Raw genomic sequence first — 17,359 nt, 5'->3', positions numbered from 1 at the left:
ACCTGGCGCCCCTCAGAGGAAGAGACCCTAGCCCTTTTTACACAGAGATCCTGCAATACTGCTGTAGAGAAGACCCATCATTAAGTTGGCTTTGCTTGTTTTTTCCCCTCATAATGTTTTTTCTTTCTTACCTCCCCACACGCCCGATATTCTGAGTTAAATATCTTTTAACTCCGGCTAATTACTTGGTTTAAACTGTTTAATTATAATTTCCATTTCCTGCCACAGTTTGTTTCTGAGAGACTTGTGCATTGCCTTAAAAGTGCAATGAGCCAAGAATCGCTCTGAATGTGTTACTCGAGCTGCCAGGCCCAGGCCCTTAGCGTTCTTTAATGTTGCACTTTCTGAGCTGGGTCCTTGGTTAATTCTGCATAAAGCAAAAGGCACCCTGTGAGAGGAAGTCACCAAGGTCGGGGGGGATGTCCGTGGAAAGGGGAAAATGGTCGGCGTTGCAGATCAGAATCAGGTTTATTGCTGTGAACATGTGTCACAAAAGCTGTTGTTTTGCGCCAGAGCGTGGTGCTAAATTACAATATTTTTTTTTGTAAATCTTTATTTATCGCACTATGAACCATATCAACCAATATATTTACAGATGCATCTCTTTAAATATTCACAGTGACATTTTCTCTTTTTACCCCATCCCTTCCTTCCCCTTTCCCACCCCCCCTCCAAAAACAGTAAATATTGAACATATAAAATACAATAAAACAATATCTTTATACAAAAGGAATACAAACAAAAAAGACATATCATCTACTTATCCACATTAAATCTGATCGTGTTTATGTTCTTATCATTTTAGGTGGTGGTGGTCCTTGGCCTGTTCTTTCAGTTATGTTCCATATATGGTTCCTAGATTTTTTCAAACATTGTAACTTTGTCTTTGAAATTATGTGATTTTTTTTCTTCCAATGGGATACACTTAAACTTGGTTATATATTCCATTAATATTTATAGTCATATGGTCCAACGTGGCCATCTTATATCTTTATTTTCACTTCTTTTCCACCTCTTCACAACCTCCATCCCCTTTTATACATTACTGTTTTTAAGTTTTCCTTTTTAATCTCAGTATATGACAACGCTAAATTACAATTCTGTAAGATTTTTTTAAAAAAGCATAATTAGTGCAAAAAAGAGAAAAAATGAGATGGGTGGCCATAGGTTTATTGTTTGGCCAGAAATATGATGGCGACAGGGAAGAAGCTGATTTGAATGTTCACCAGCAGATTCCTGATACATAGAATTAGGATTTATGGTCATGAACATGCCACTTCATTCATTGTTTTGCAGGAGCATTACAGTGCAAATATTAATACAAAACCACCTTTAAAAATAAATAAATGAATGCAAAAAAAAAGTAGGATAAAGTGAGGCAGTCTCTGTGGTTCATTATCGTTCAGGAATCTGGTGGCAGAGGGGAAGGAGCTGTCCTTGTGCCGTCGAGTGTTCGTGTTCAGGCTCCTGGATCTCTGTCCGGATGGTAGTAGAGTGAAGAGGGCGCGGCCTGGGGGGGTGGGGGCAGTCCTTGAGGATAGAGGCTGCTCTCTTAAGACACCGCCTCTTGTTTATGTCTTCGATGGAGTGGAGTCTGGTGCCCACGATGTCGCAGGCTGAGCTAACACCCACCCCCCGGAGTTTTTTTGTCTTGTCCTGAGAGTTGGCGCCTCCATACCAGACACTGATGCAACCGGCCAGAATGTTCTCCAAGGTACACCTGTAGAAGTTTATTTTTTTCACTACCAAGTAGTAGTATTTCTGCCGTGGCTGCAGGAGAAAAGAATCTCGGGGTTGTATGTGATGTCGTGTATGCACTCTGACAATAAATTTAAAAGGGGGTTTGAGGCTACTCAGGGGATGTGGAATGAGCTGCCACAATTCAGTTCAACTTCAACCCGAAGTTTAATGCAGTGACTTGCGTCTGGGTTATGTTCTGGAAGTGGGGACACTTATCAATTTGGGTGTATCAATCATTTTAGGTGAAATATACTGTCCAACACAAGATTCCATGACATGCATATTTATCTAAACCTCTATATTGTAGATACACATATTATAGATTTCACTTACATGTACTGTGCTGTAAGTTAGGTGTATACCATGTACCATTATACAGTTGGCAGCACAATCGCTTTGTCTTGGCTTTTGAGCCCACGTGTCGAATGCACGACGTGTGACTTCTGCTACGTCGGTTCCGCCGCCAATTATAAATTTCACTATTAAGCTCTTATGGTGACCTGCGATGGGATGTTACTGGACTAGGCTGAGTCGAGGTATGACTGTTGAGAGTCCGATGAAAGAACATTCTCCAGTCCTCAGTGCAAAAGCGTGCAAACGTACATCAAGGAACAACACAGCTACCGTCTCACACAATGATGCAGCCAGACAGGACATTCTTAATTGCGATCCTGTCAAAGGCTGGCAAGAGTTGCAGTGTTCAAAAGGCATTTGGGCAGTGTGCATGGAGGTAAAGAGTGGAGGGATACAGGCCTAATGTGGACGAATGAAATTAGTGTAGAAAGGCATCATGGTCAGCACAGACAAGATTTCCCTCAATCGGAGATTCAGGGCCATCCAGTCAGCAGCAATATCGAACACGTTTACACGGATCCTTTAGGAATGGCACTTTCTCTTCCCGTGAACCCCACCCCCCAAAACTCCCCCCTGCACCCTGTTGACCTCGCATATTGGAGAAAACCAGAGCTGCCAGGGGAAACTCCCATGGGACATGCCAACTCCATGCAGACAGTGTCGGCTGTGCTACCATTGCGCTGTCCTGTTGCGGTGGGGAGGCAAGGCGCCGGGGTCTCTCACACCCAGGACACAGCCAGGGGAAGGGCCAGAGGCCCGTGGCAAGAGCAGAGCTGTCAGAGGCTGGGGAGCGGGTTTCTCTGTAGCCATCAGCCTTGAGAGATTTAATGTCACGACATTTTATAAGGTGCTGCAGATACACCCAGAATCCGAAAGGAATTATTTTGTATTTAATGCACACAGCTCCAAATTAGGGCTCCGTGCCTCTCCACTCCTTCTTCAACCTCTCCTCTCTCTCCCCTTCCCCTCCCTCTAACCATCTTCTCTCCATCCCCTCTCCCCTTTCCTCACCTTCTTTCTCCTCCCTCTCCCCTTCTCTCCCTCTACCTCTCCTCCCTCTTTCCTCCTCCCCTCCTCTCTTCCCTCTCCTCTCTTCCCCTCCTCTCCTCTGCCTCTTCCCCCCTCCTCTCTCACTCACCTCCTCCTCTCCCTCCTTCTCTCCTCCTCTCCTCTGCCTCTTCCCCTCCTCTCCTCCTCCCCTCCCTCTCCTCCTCCTCTCCCTCCCTCTCTCCTCCTCTCCTCTGCCTCTTCCCCTCCTCTCCTCCTTCCCCTCCTCCCCCTCCCTCTCCTCCTCCCCCTCCCTCTCCTCCTCCTCTGCCTCTTCCCTCTCCCTCCCTCTCCTTCCCCCTCCCCTCCTTCCCCCTCCTCTCCCTCTCCTCCTCCCTTTCTCCCCTCCCTCCTCCTCTCCCTCCTCCTCTCCCCTCCCTCCTCCTCTCCCCCTCCCTCCTCCTCTCCCCCTCCCTCCTCCTCTCCCCCTTCCTCCTCCTCTCCCCCTCCCTCTCCCCTCCTCCCTTCCCTCTCCCCTCCTCCCTTCCCTCTCCCCTCCTCCCTTCCCTCTCCCCTCCTCCCTTCCCTCTCCCCTCCTCCCTTCCCTCTCCCCTCCTCCCTTCCCTCTCCCTCCTCCTCTCCCTTTTCACCCTCTCTCCTCCTCTCCCTGTCCCCCTCCTCCTCTCTCTCCCCTCCTCTCCCTCTCTCCCCCTCCTCCTCTCCCTTCCCCTCCTCCTCACCCTCTTCCCCTCCTCCTCCCTCTTCCCCTCCTCCTCCCTCTTCCCCTCCTCCTCCCCCCTCCTCCTCTTCTCCCCTCTCCTCCTAACCCTCTTCCCCTCATCCTCACCCCTCCTCCTCTCCCTCTTCCCCTTCTCCTCTTCTTCCTTTCCCCCTCCTCTCCATCTCTCCTGTCTCCCTCTCCCCCATCCCCTTTGCCTTTCTCTGTCTTACCAAAAACAGAATTTCATGGCTGATTCATGACCATAAATTCTGATTCTTCTCCACACCTTCCTCTTCTCCATCAAGTTCCTCCCCCAATCATTTCCTCTTTCTCTTCCCCCTCCTGCAGCTCTCCCTCTTCCCCTCCACTCCTTCCTCCCCATCCAGCTCCTCTCCGACTCACCCTTGCCCCCTCCCTTCTTCCCCTTGCCTGTTGGCCACAGAGCTGCATCTGAAAACTGGAGGGGAGCTAATGTGGTGCCTTTGTTTAAGGAAGGTTTTAGGGGCCAGGCAAGTAGCTGCTGACTGGAAAGCATGACTCCTGTATGGGAACGATACTGAGGGGATTCTGGGGACATTTATTATCATCCCCCTAGTCCTCCCTAGCTCCCACCCCTCTTTTACATACAAAACAAGCATACAACACTGTTATCAGACAGATGAGATAGGATGGTGCAGTGGGTTGAATGGTGTCCTTGCAGGGTCCAGCTGATACCTGAGCAGGTTAAAAGGTGAGCAGCCAGTACTATCTTCCCCAGTAGCAAACACCAGAGGACATCTATACAAAGTGAGGGAGGAAGGTTTAGAGGAAAGACCAGGGGTAAGTTTTTAATACGCAGAGAGTTGTGGGGGCTTGGAATGCCTTGCCAGGGGTGGTGGTGGAGACTGGAACATTAGGGGCATTTAAAAAGTGGTAAAGCTGTCAGGCCCACAGAAAAAGAATCTCAGGGTTGTATGTGATATCGTGTATGTACTCTGACACTTCCCTCCATCGTGGTGATGCTGAGGTGAGACAGAACTTTGGGCTGCCAGCAACCTGTCACCAACTTCCCTGGTGAGTCAGAGCCCCTGGCCCCAGATACCGTGTTTCACCTCACTTCTCTTGTTCCCTTGCAGTTGTTCCGTGAAGTACGAATAATGAAGATTCTGAATCATCCTAATATAGGTGAGTGCTCACCGCCCCCCCCCCCCTCAACTACCAGAGTGGGGAGGAAGGGACAGGAGATGTGTTGGGGGGAGGAGCCGAGGTGAGAGGGCAGATGGCTGGGGAGGAGGGGCCAGGAGGAAGGAAGAAAGAGGGGGCCCAGGAGGGAGGAAGGGGCCAGGAGGGAGGAGGGGTGGTGAGAGGGAAGAGGAACTGGGAGGAGGAGAAGCCAGAGGTGAGAGGGAGGAGGAACAAGAGGTGGGAGGAAGGAGGGGCTAGGAGGTGGTGAAGAGGTGGAGGGGTCTTTCAGATGAGCCGTTCACTCTTGTTGCTGGGCCGTAACGGTGGCCAGATCCCTGGTGTACCCAGACGCACCAGCCCGGCCATGGGTACTTAAGTGTGTAACTCCCTTTCCCTCCAGCCGGAGATTGAGCCCTTCTGGCGGCACCAAAGTTGTCCTGATTTATTCTTCTCTCTTGCAGTTAAATTATTTGAAGTTATAGAAACAGAGAAAACGCTGTATTTAGTAATGGAGTATGCCAGTGGGGGTGAGTATCTCACGTATGCGGAGTGCTTTGGGGGTGTGTGTGTGTGGGTTGGGGGTACATGTTATGTGTGAGTTGGTGGTACATGTTGTGCGTGAGTCGGGCGCGTGTTGCGCACGAGTTGGGACCCATGTTGTTTGTGTTTGGGAAGCTCATCAGGTGGTGGCCCTAGCCCAGCTAGGACAGGGAGTTGGTCTTTTCCCAAGGCATGGGAGGGTAGAATGGGAGGGTGCAGGGTGAGGGGAGAAAGGGAAAGTGGATCTGAGCAGTCAGAGTTTCCACACAGAGGGTGGTGGTCCCTTGGAATGGGTTGCCAGAGGAGGTAGGTGGTGGAGGCCAATGCAGCCCTCGTGTCCAAGGGAGGTGCATGGACAAGAAGGGTGTTCAGAGATAAGAGTGGCCTCACGAACAGCAGAGGTGGGCGAATGGACTGTCTCTGAGCTGTGTGATTCATTGTTGTTGCCAAGCCGGATGTCGGGAGCCTGATCTCAGGAGAAGGGGCCAGCTGTTTGGGATGAGAGCAGGGAAGTTGTGGAATCCTCTCCTCAGGAGGGCAGTGGAGGCTCACACACTGAGTTTATTCAGGAGAGAGGGAGAAATAAGTTCTGGTTTGTAAAGAAAATTTGGGATAGATTAAAAAAAAATTGGATATACAATCCTGGTTTATTTTAAACAGTAGGAGGAAACCGGAGCCCCCCGGAAAAAACCCTTCCAGATACAGGAAGGACATACAAACTCCTGATAGACAGCACTGGGTTGGAAAACCATTCATTGGTGCTGTAACGGTGTTGCGCTAACTGTGCCTTCCGCAAGGTAGCTACGCGGTTTGAAGATCAGCCATGATCTTGATGGAGGGAGAATTTGAGGGGCTGAATAGCCTCTCGTGTTCAAAGCAACTAGTTTTCCCCTCTGTCCTACCAAACCCGACGACTTAAAGTGAGGCTGTTTATCCCTCAGCAGTGTGTGGATTGTGAACGGCTCTCTGAACACTTGGTGATTCTGCAGTCATGTGCAGTCTGGGGAAAGGACAGCACGCTTCCTACCCGGAAACTAAAAGCAGCAGCGCAGCTGTGCTGCGGTCAGTGACCGCGGTCAATTTGCTGGAGCCGCAGGTTTACTGACCCCCCTCAGCTGTCATTGTTGGGAACTCATAGACCTGCATGCATCAGTGATCCAGAACTGGCTGTTGTTCAGAAACAAACTGTGCCCTGCCAAAACGGGACAGGAAACAGGGCGTTGTTGTTGGAAGAGATGGTGAATTTCCCTTGGGCCATCACTTCCCTTGTGTGAACACAGGAGTTGAATTGTTTGTTTACTGACCAATGTACTGTAAAAAGCTTTGTATTGTGAGCTATCCAGGCAGGTCAAGACACACTTATGTACAGCAGACCAGTGGAAGAACAAAAGCACAGGGCGTGGTGGTGTAGCCACGAGGCTCAGGGCGTGGTGGTGCAGTGGGTCACAGAGTGCAGAGGATGGTGAGATGTGATAGCCTGAACTGTGTTTGTAACTCCGCAGTTTCTTGCTATCTTGGGCAGAACAGGGAAGCTGCAGACGCCGGAATCTGGAGCATTCTCACAATCTGCTGGGTGAACTCAGCTGTTGAGCAGCATCTATAGGAGAGAAAGAATGGTCAGCGTTTCAGGTTGAAGCGCTTATCGCTCCTGTGGACTGTGTGGGGAAATGGACTTCCGCAGGTCAAAGGGCAGCATTGTGGGATGCAACCACCAGTGTTGTGTCATGGCTGCGGCAGATGCCACCACCGTTGTGTGTCTGTGAACTGTCCATGATAACTCTCCATGTCCTCTTGCAGGGGAAGTCTTCGATTACCTAGTAGCGCACGGGAGGATGAAAGAGAAGGAAGCCAGAGCAAAATTTCGACAGGTCAGTGTTGACTCTGAGAGCCCAGATTGGTGACTGGCCATCAAACTGGCGTTAGCTGCTGTGAAAACGTATCCTTGCTTCCTGATCCCTTCCACCCTTCCCTCCAAGCCAACCTGTTCTGCCCTTTCTTCCATCTACTCCCTCCTTACTCTCTCGCCTTGGTCCAGAACTAGGGGACACTGCTAAAGATCCAGGGAAGTCTCTGGCGATGAGGAGGAATGCTTCTCCCAAAGTTCAGAGTTATGGCCAGAGTACGCACATGACATCACATACAATCCTGAGATTCTTTTTTCCAGAGGACGAGGCAGAACTTCTACTGATCGATAACACAGAAACTGTACACAAGAAAATATACGAGTTCTAAGGAGAGACTTAGAAATGTAAGAATCTGTGCCAACATGGAAAAAAAGAAATAAGGTGATAATAAAGGAAGAGTCTTTAAATTGAGTCTGATAGTGGAGGGAGCAGCTGTTCCTGAACCTGGTGGTGCGAGTCTTGTGGCCCTAGACCCCTTTCCTGATGGCAGCAGCGAGAACTGATCGTGCACTGGGTGGGGTAGATCCTTGATGATCGCTGCTGCTCTCCGATGGCAGCGTTCCCTGTAGATGTTCTCGACGCCAGGGAGGCTTTTGCCTGTGACGTCCTGGGCTGTGTCCACTACCTTTTTGCAGGGCTTTATGCTCATGGGGGTATTGGTGTCTCCATAGCAGGCCGTGATGTATCCATGGAATTTCTTGCCCAGGGAAACAAGGAGGCTGCCTCATTGAGTATGTGGTAGGTTTGGAAGAATAGAGGAATTAAGGCCAGATCAGCCTTGATCTTATTGAACAATGGAGCAGGCTTGACGGGCCGGATGGCCAAATCCTGCTCCTGGTTCTTGTGTTTTGCTAATTCCTGTCATAAATTAAAATTTAGAACGGAACTTTACAGCACAGTGCAGGCCCTTCGGCTTACGACATTACACTGATGTGTATAAACCTACTCGCCTAATTAAACCTTGCTCTATCTCACCCCCACAACCCTCATTTTTGCATCCATGTGCCTGTCTAGGAGTCTTTTACATGCCCCTACTATATCAGCCTCCACCACCATCCCTGGCAAGGCATTCCACGCACCCTCTACTCTGTGAGAAAACTTACCCCTGATGTCTCCCCTAAACTTGTACAGATGTTGTCTGTTTGGGAAAAAGGTGCTGGCTGTCTGTCTATGCCTCATATTGAAGATTTCTCCACTCCAGAGAAAAAAGCTCTACCTCTGTATCCTTGTTCTCCAATCCTGGTGAATCTCCTCTGTCCCCTCTCCACCCCACATCCTTCCTGGAATGAGGTGACCAGAATTGAACACAATCCTCCAACCAGAATTTCCCTGTCAGTTTCCCCCATTCCCCACAGTGCAGTCCTGGCTTCTGGTGTGAGCTTGTCCCCACTGTGCTTGAATTTGGCCATGTCATCAGCTGTTTCCGCTTGGAGATTTCTGTGGGTTCCTGAGAGCTGAAAACTCCGCCCCCCCCCCCCTGCCCTTGGAGGGATGATGTCCGTTAAACGACTGGTACCCGAACTGGTCTTTGAAGTTGAGGCTACAGTGTTTCTCCTTGTGTTTTTCAGATAGTATCTGCAGTGCAGTATTGTCACCAGAAGTGCATTGTCCATAGGGATCTGAAGGTAAGGAATCTGCTTCTGACCTAGACAGCGCCTTTTAAATATCTGTTTAGACATACAGCATGGTAACAGGCCCTTGCAGCCCAATTAATTTACAACTTTTGTATGTTTTGAACGGTGGGAGGAAACCAGAGCACCTGGAGGAAACCCATGCAGACACGGGGAGAACGTACAAGTAGACAGCGAACCCCGGTCACTGGACCTGTAACAGCATTGTGCTAGCCATGCTGCCCCACAGTTGGGCAGCACTGACAATTTAATTGCCAGATATACAAGACCAGCTGCAGCCACACAGGGCCACAAGGTATGCCGACAACTAGTCAAAATGGTGGAAAGATGTGGAAGCTTATTTGCTGACTTCATGGTAAAGGATCTACCTACATCAAGGGACCTAGGGAACATTGCTGAGATACATGAAGGCCCCCTGCTGCCCCCGCTCAGCGCTGCTGCTGCCACCCTGGACATACAAGGAGCACACACCTGTTTCTTCTAAGCTCGGTCCACTCGACTTCCTTCCTTGTCCTAGCATTCGCTCTCAATTATACAACGCCAAATACAAGATGGCAGCCACCAAAGCCAGGTCTCGCGAGACCTCCTTTTTGCTGTTTATTTTGGCACATTGACCACCCCTGCCGTCGGCACTGTTTTGCATAGATAATCCCCTGTTGAGATAGAAGTACAACCATGAACATGGTGATGGGGGTGGGGAGGGAGCGTAAGGGGTTAAATGGGTCCTCCTGCTCCTATTTCCTATGGTTACCTTGGGACTCTTTCAAATTCCCCTGACGATCAGAGAGAGCAGTGAGGGGAGGGGGATGAATTCATTGGGGGAACAGGAGAGTTTAAGTTGATTGAAGAAACGACTTCCTCTCTCGGGGATCGTCGGCTTCACCATAACACGAGCTGGGGTGATGCGGAGAAGCAACTCTTCACCATTCCTAACCACCCGGTAGTTGAGGTGATTCTGATGTCCCGCACTGGGTGGGGAAGGGAAGAGACGGGGTGGTGGGGGGGCAGGTTTCATGGGGCTTCTCCTATGCCTGTGTAATGGGTCTGAAGGGCTGAATGGCCTCTGTGTTGCAGGTTAGATAGTGTGAACACTGGTCCAGCAGAATTGAAGGGCTGAGTGGCCTATTTCTGTAGAGCCCGTTGTGGATGAGTTAGGTAGTCATCTCAGTGCCCCAAGACGATACTTGATGCTGCTTGTTGAACAGCTGCTCACTACAGGCTGTCAGCTCGGGGTGGTAACAAGTTTATTATTATACTCAGGAGTACAATGAACCAAGGTTTTGCCTTGCTGCAGCCATACAGTTGGTGGGCAGACAGCACCAAGCTAGTGAGCACGCCGGGCACCAGGAGGTTCATTAGTTCCCAAGCCCTGCTAGCTTCAAGTTCAGAATGCATAAACTGAGCTGAATGAGCACAGTCCAGCACTGAGCAGCCCTCTCTGGCCTGGACAGGTTCTAGAAGACCATGACACAGGAGCAGAAATAGGCCATTCAGCCCATCAAGCCTGCCCAGCCACTCAATCACAAGCTGATCCATTTCTCCACTCAGCCCCCACTGCCCAGCCTTCTCCCCATAACCTTTGATGCCTTGGCTAATCAAGAACCTGCCTTAAATAGACCCAATGACCCGGCCTCCACCACCGCCATGGCAACAAATTCCATAGATTCAATCCCCCTCTGAAAAAAATTCCTCTACATCTCTGTTCTGAGCGAACGCCCTTCAAATACTGACGTTGTGCCCCCTTGTCCTGGACTCTCCCACCGTGTGAAACAACCTTTCTACATCTACTCTGTCCACGCCTTATGACATTCAAAATGTTTCAGTGAGATTCCCCCCTCATTCTCCTAAATTCCAACGAGTCCAGGTCAAGAGCCGTCAAAACGCTCCTGATATGATAACCCTTTCATTCATGGAATGATCCTTAGGGTGGCACGGTTGACATAGTGGTTAGTGCAATCCATTTACAGCGCCAGCGATCGGGACTGGACGGGGGTTCGAATCACTTGCTGTCTGCAAGGAGTTTGTACATTCTCTGGGTTTTCCCTGGGAGCTCTGGTTTCCTCCCATCGTTCAAAAATGTACCAAGGGTGTAGGTTCATTGGGAGAACTGGTGGGCCGAAATGGCCTGTAACTGTGCTGCATGTACATATGTTTAAATAAACTGCTGAACACTGTACACTGTAGGTGGTTAGGCAGTCAAAGATCTTTCTCCCACAGTAGGGATATCAAAAACAAAAGGGGGGGGGGGTCGTGGGTTTAAGGTGAGAGCTGGGAGATTTAGAGGGAGTCCATTCGCTTCCCACAGAGGGAGTGGTTGATATTCAGAGCTCACTGCCAGAGGAGGTAGTGGAGTCGGACACAGTCAGTGACTCAGTGACTGAGAGAGGACTCTCTTTTGCTTCTCTGTCTTTGACTGTAAGGGGCCGCCAGGTAATGCTAATGGCAACGAAGGAAATTTCGTGTAATATTACATTGCCGTTTTATCACATGACAATAAATAGTGTCTGATCTGAGTCACCTTGTAGGGGCTTAGTGTGGCAACTGGGATGGCAAAAAGGTGGGTATGCAGGTGATGGGCTGAATGGGCTGTTCCTATGCTGTCCCCCTCTCTCTGATGATGGTGTGATCGCAGAGCTTGGGTGGAAGGGGCAGTGGGGGGGGGGGGGGGGGTTAGGAGCTGCCCTGCTAGAGGAGGGGTGGGGGTCTTTTGATTCCACTGCCTTAACAATTTTCATTCTTACTGTGATTGTGTAGACCACTCTGCCTTCCTTTTGCGTAAAATTTATATTTGTGTGAACATGCATCAGTTTGTTATTAAACTCCATATTTACTAAGGCCGTGTAAAAGTCATGTTTCTCACACAGAATTGCTGGATTTTCTTGTGGCCTTTTTCAGACGATTTTGAGGATGTAATTTTGTAATTCCAGTCTTCAATGCAAAGATCTAAATCAGAACCCGGTTTCGTACACTGCAGCACCACGAATGTTGCTCGATTTCGTGACATCGTAACCACAGACTGCAAATACCAATTTACAGTCTTACTACAAAACCAAGATGTAGATCATAGAACATTACAGCACAATACAGTCCCTTCAGCCCTCAATGTTGTGCCAACCCACTGTATATATATTCCTACCAAAAACAAAATGAAATCCTTCTACCCTGTAACCCTCTACATTTCTTCCATCCATGGGCCTGTCTGAAAGACTCTCAAATGCCCCCAATGTTCCAACCTCCACCACCAACCCTTGGCAAGGCATTCCAGGCCCCCACAACTCTCTTTTTTTTAAAAATATTTTTATTGAGTTTATCATACAGAGTTTTAGAAAAGAAGGCACATAACAAATCATTTGTAGACATGCAAGGACACCAGAAAAATGAAATTAAGTTGAGAATTCCTTAATTAACATAAGAAACAATAGTTTGAATTAATCTATAAAACTGCATTAAACCCAATTGCTGAGTTAAGCCAAATTTTAAAAAGTGAAAAAAAAGGAAAACTAAAACCTAAATCTAATCGACCCCCTCCTTCTAATCAAGGTTACCTTATAGAATAAACCAAAACGAAAATGTGAATCCAATGGTGACCCCTAAACTCCACTTTCACGTGTAGAAATGCACCTGGGTGAGAGGCTGAATGGCCTCCCCCCAACGAGATCCCACCTCATCACCCCTTATTCTCTGCCCATTTGAACTGTTCCAAAGTTCTTCCTGCCCTTCCCTCCTCCCCCGCCCCCCGGACAGTTGGTATGTTTTTTTTTGTGAGAAGCCCCCCCCCACCACCCCGAGTTCTGGAGACCTGATCACCAAGTGGAGATCGAGGAAAGAGATTGAACCGTGCACCCCGACCCCAGGCCGTCAGGGCCTAATATTCTCTATACAGCCACAATCTGAGCTGGATCAGAGGACATGAATCATGTGCTGGACCAGATTGGGGAGCTGGATAATTATACATAAAATGCTTTCCTCTCTCTATCTCCACAGATGCTGCCCAACCTGCTGAGTATTCTATCCCCGACCTTCCACTTTTATTTTATATTCCCAACATCTCCAGCCTCTTGCGTTTCAATGCGTGAACTCATATCCTCTGACTGCGGCCGTGCAAAGACTATTGATGGGACCCTGCTAAGCCCTGACAGCCCAAAGCCAGGGCCCACAGTGCAATCTCCCTCCCTGGCCTTGTCCCATTGCTAGATTGCCTGGTCTCCACTCAGGGGCTTGTCACAAAAAAGACCACAAGAGTAATACTGATTGTCAGAGGACAGGGGAAGAAGGAAAGGCGGAAGAACCCGGGAGGAAGCTCCAATAGATCTAGAGACGATTATGTGGGATCCCACCGCACGGAGGCCACCCGGCCTCCAACCCTAACAAAACTGCTCAATTAATTCTCACACCCTATAATCTTCTCCACAGTCCTGATGATGACCACCCAGTGGCACTAAGCCACTATGATCACGAAGTGCACTGAGTGACTGGTAACGGAAGGCATCAAATTGCAACTTCCAGTGACATTGGACCTTTTCCAGGTGGCCCACCACCCAAACTGGTCCAATGATGCTATAGCCTTGACCCTCCACTCTGACCCACCCAGAGAATAATACCTCATACACACACCAGGCTATAGTTAAGACCTTAAGACAGAGGAGCAGAAATAGGCTATCCAGCCCAATCGTAGCTGCGTCGCCATTTAATCATGAGCTGATCCATTTTCCCACACAGCCCCACTGCTCGGCCTTCTCCCCATAACCTTTGTTGCCCTGGCTAATCAATCTCTGCCTAAATATACCCAATGACCCAGTTGCTCATTGACTTCAGCTTGGTGAAGTCCAAGGCTGGTGGACACACTGTCCTCGCTGCTCTGCAACTGGTTTCTGGACTTTTTATTTAAATTTTTTATTTTTCACACTATAAACCACATTGATCAAGATACATACATTTTCCTTTTCAAATATATACAGTGTCGTTTTCTCCCCCCCCCCTTCTTCCCATCCCACCCTCACTACCTCCCCTCCCATTCATTTAAAGTTCAGAATCTAAGATACATTAAACCCGTCAAACAATGTTGTCACTCAATAAAAATAAACAAGAAATTCCACTGAGTCAATTCTTTTCATTTCCTTCTCCTTCTGTCATTTTAGGTGATAGATGTCCCCGGTAGGTTTTCTCTATTGTGTTTCATGTATGGCTCCCATATTTGTTCAAATATTGTAATATTATTTCTTAAATTATATGTTATTTTTTCTAATGGAATACATTTATTCATTTCAATATACCATTGTTGTATTCTCAAGTTATCTTCTAATTTCCAGGTTGACATAATACATTTTTTTGCTACAGCTAGGGCTATCCTAACAAATCTTTTTTGTGCACCATCCAAATCAAGTCCAAATTCTTTGTTTTTTATGTCACTTAGGAGGAAGATCTGTGGGTTTTTTGGTATATTGCTTTCTGTGATTTTATTTAATATCTGGTTTAGATCTTCCCAAAATTTTTTCACTTTCTCACACGTCCAGACTGCATGAATTGTTGTTCCCATTTCTTTTTTACAACGAAAACATGTGTCAGATACTGTTGGGTCCCATTTATTTAACTTTTGAGGTGTAATGTATAGCCTGTGTATCCAGTTATATTGTATCACGCGTAACCTCGTGTTTATTGTATTTCTCATAGTTCCAGAGCATAACTTCTCCCATGTTTCCTTCTTTATCTTTATGTTTAAATCTTGTTCCCATTTTTGTTTAGTTTTACCATTTGTTTCCTCATTCTCCTTTTCTTGCAGTTTAATATACATATTTGTTATAAATTTTTTGATTATCATTGTGTCTGTAATCACATATTCAAAATTACTTCCCTCTAGTAACCTCAGACTGCTTCCCAATTTGTCCTTCAAGTAGGATTTCAGTTGGTAGTATGCCAACACTGTATCTTGAGTTATATTATATTTATCCTTCATTTGTTCAAAGGATAGTAATTTATTTCCTGAAAAGCAATTTTCTATTCTTTTGATCCCTTTTTTCTCCCATTCTCTAAAGGAAAAGTTATCTATTGTAAAAGGGATTAGCTGATTTTGCGTCAGTATTAGTTTTGGTAATTGGTAATTTGTTTTATTCCTTTCTACATGAATCTTCTTCCAAATGTTGAGCAGATGATGTAATACTGGAGAATTCCTACGTTGTACCAATTTTTCATCCCATTTATATAATATATGTTCAGGTATCTTTTCCCCTATTTTATCTAATTCTAATGTAGTCCAATCTGGCTTTTCCCTTGTTTGATAAAAATCTGATAGGTATCTTAATTGTGCAGCTCTATAATAATTTTTAAAGTTTGGCAGTTGTAAGCCTCCTTGTTTATACCATTCTGTTAATTTATCTAGTGCTATCCTCGGTTTCCCCCCTTTCCATAAAAATTTCCTTATTATTTTCCTTAACTCCTTGAAGAATTTCTCCATCAAGTGTATTGGCAATGCCTGAAATAGGTATTGTATCCTTGGGAAAATGTTCATTTTAATACAGTTTATCCTTCCTATTAGTGTTAGTGGTAAGTCATTTCAATGCTCTAAGTCGTCCTGTAATATTTTCATTAGTGGATAATAATTGAGTTTATATAGATGGCTTAGGTTTTTATTTATTTGTATACCTAGGTATCGTATTGCTTGCATTTGCCATCTGAATGGTGATTCTTTCTTAAATTTTGAGAAATCCGCATTATTCATTGGCATTGCTTCACTTTTATTTGCGTTAATCTTGTAACCCGACACTTCTCCATATTCCTTCAATTTCTTATGTAATTCTTTTATTGATATTTCTGGTTCTGTTAAGTATACTATAACGTCATCTGCAAATAAACTGATTTTATATTCCTTGTCTTTTAGTTTTATCCCTTTTATTTTATTTTCTGTTCTTATCAATTCTGCTAGTGGTTCTATAGCTGACGCGAACAATAAGGGTGATAGTGGGCATCCCTGCCTTGTTGATCTGCTTAAGTTAAATTGCTTTGATTTATATCTATTTACTGTCACTTTCGCCAATGGCCCCTTATATAATGCTTTAATCCAATTAATAATACTTTGAATAAATAATTCCATTCTACTCTGTCGAAGGCCTTCTCTGCGTCTAAAGCAACTGCTACTGTTGGAGCTTTATTCCCTTCTACTGCATGAATTAAGTTAATAAATTTACAAATATTGTCTGTTGTTCGTCTTTTTTTAATAAATCCAGTTTGGTCTAGATTTACTATTTTTGGTACATAGTCGGCTAATCTGTTTGCTAATAATTTAGCTATTATCTTATAATCTGTGTTAAGTAAAGTTATTGGTCTATATGACGCTGGTGAGAGTGGATCTTTCCCTGTCTTTGGTATTACTGTAATTATTGCTGTTTTGCATGAATCTGGTAAGCTTTGTGTTTTATCAATCTGGTTGATTACTTCCAGGAGGGGAGGAATTAATAAATCTTTAAATGTTTTATAGAATTCTATTGGGAATCCATCCTCTCCTGGTGTTTTATTATTTGGTAGTTTTTTTATTATCTCTTGTATTTCTACTATTTCAAATGGTTCTGTTAATTTATTTTGCTCCTCTATTTGTAATTTTGGTAGTTCAATTTTAGTTAAAAATTCATCTATTTTGTCTTCTTTCCCTTCGTTTTCATTTTGGTATAATTGTTCATAGAATTCTCTGAAGTTTTCATTAATCTCCGTTGGATTATATGTGATTTGTTTGTCTTTTTTCCTTGATGCCAATACCATTCTCTTAGTTTGTTCTGTCTTAAGCTGCCATGCTAGAATTTTGTGCGTTTTTTCTCCTAGTTCATAATATTTCTGTTTTGTCTTCATTATGTTCTTCTCCACCTTATATGTTTGTAGTGTTTCATATTTTATTTTTTTATCTGCCAATTCTCCTCTTTTAGTTGTATCTTCCTTCATTGCTAATTCTTTTTCTATATTTACTATTTCCCTTTCCAACTGCTCTGTTTCCTGATTGTAGTCCTTCTTCATCTTGGTTACATAACTTATTATTTGCCCTCTAATGAACGCTTTCATTGCATCCCATAGTATAAACTTATCTTTCACTGATTCCGTATTTATTTCAAAGTACATTTTAATTTGTCTTTCAATTAATTCTCTAAAATCCTGCCTTTTAAGTAGCATGGAGTTTAATCTCCATCTATACATTCTTGGAGGGATGTCCTCTAACTCTATTGTCAATATCAGGGGTGAGTGGTCCGATAATATTCTAGCTTGAGATTCTGTTTTTCTTACTCTGTCTTGTATACGAGCTGATAACAGGAATAGGTCTATTCTTGAATATGTTTTAT

The 17,359-nt window shown here is 45.8% G+C and overlaps 1 protein-coding gene across 5 annotated transcripts in view; it reads left to right on the top strand.

The window, feature by feature from the left end:
• The window catches only part of mark2b (MAP/microtubule affinity-regulating kinase 2b), a 111,938-nt gene that overhangs the window by 67,851 nt on the left and 26,728 nt on the right, over nt 1–17,359 (top strand). For all 5 annotated transcript variants that reach the window (XM_069894218.1, XM_069894217.1, XM_069894215.1 and 2 more), the window contains exons 4-7: nt 4,918–4,966; nt 5,428–5,493; nt 7,304–7,374; nt 8,979–9,035. In XM_069894218.1, the coding sequence (XP_069750319.1) occupies nt 4,918–4,966; nt 5,428–5,493; nt 7,304–7,374; nt 8,979–9,035 (243 nt within the window). The remainder of the gene's footprint in view (nt 1–4,917; nt 4,967–5,427; nt 5,494–7,303; nt 7,375–8,978; nt 9,036–17,359) is intronic.

The sequence above is a fragment of the Narcine bancroftii genome, chromosome 8 (assembly GCF_036971445.1).
Source record: "Narcine bancroftii isolate sNarBan1 chromosome 8, sNarBan1.hap1, whole genome shotgun sequence".
Classification (NCBI taxonomy): domain Eukaryota; kingdom Metazoa; phylum Chordata; class Chondrichthyes; order Torpediniformes; family Narcinidae; genus Narcine; species Narcine bancroftii.
This window is presented reverse-complemented; position numbering and strand designations above follow the sequence as displayed.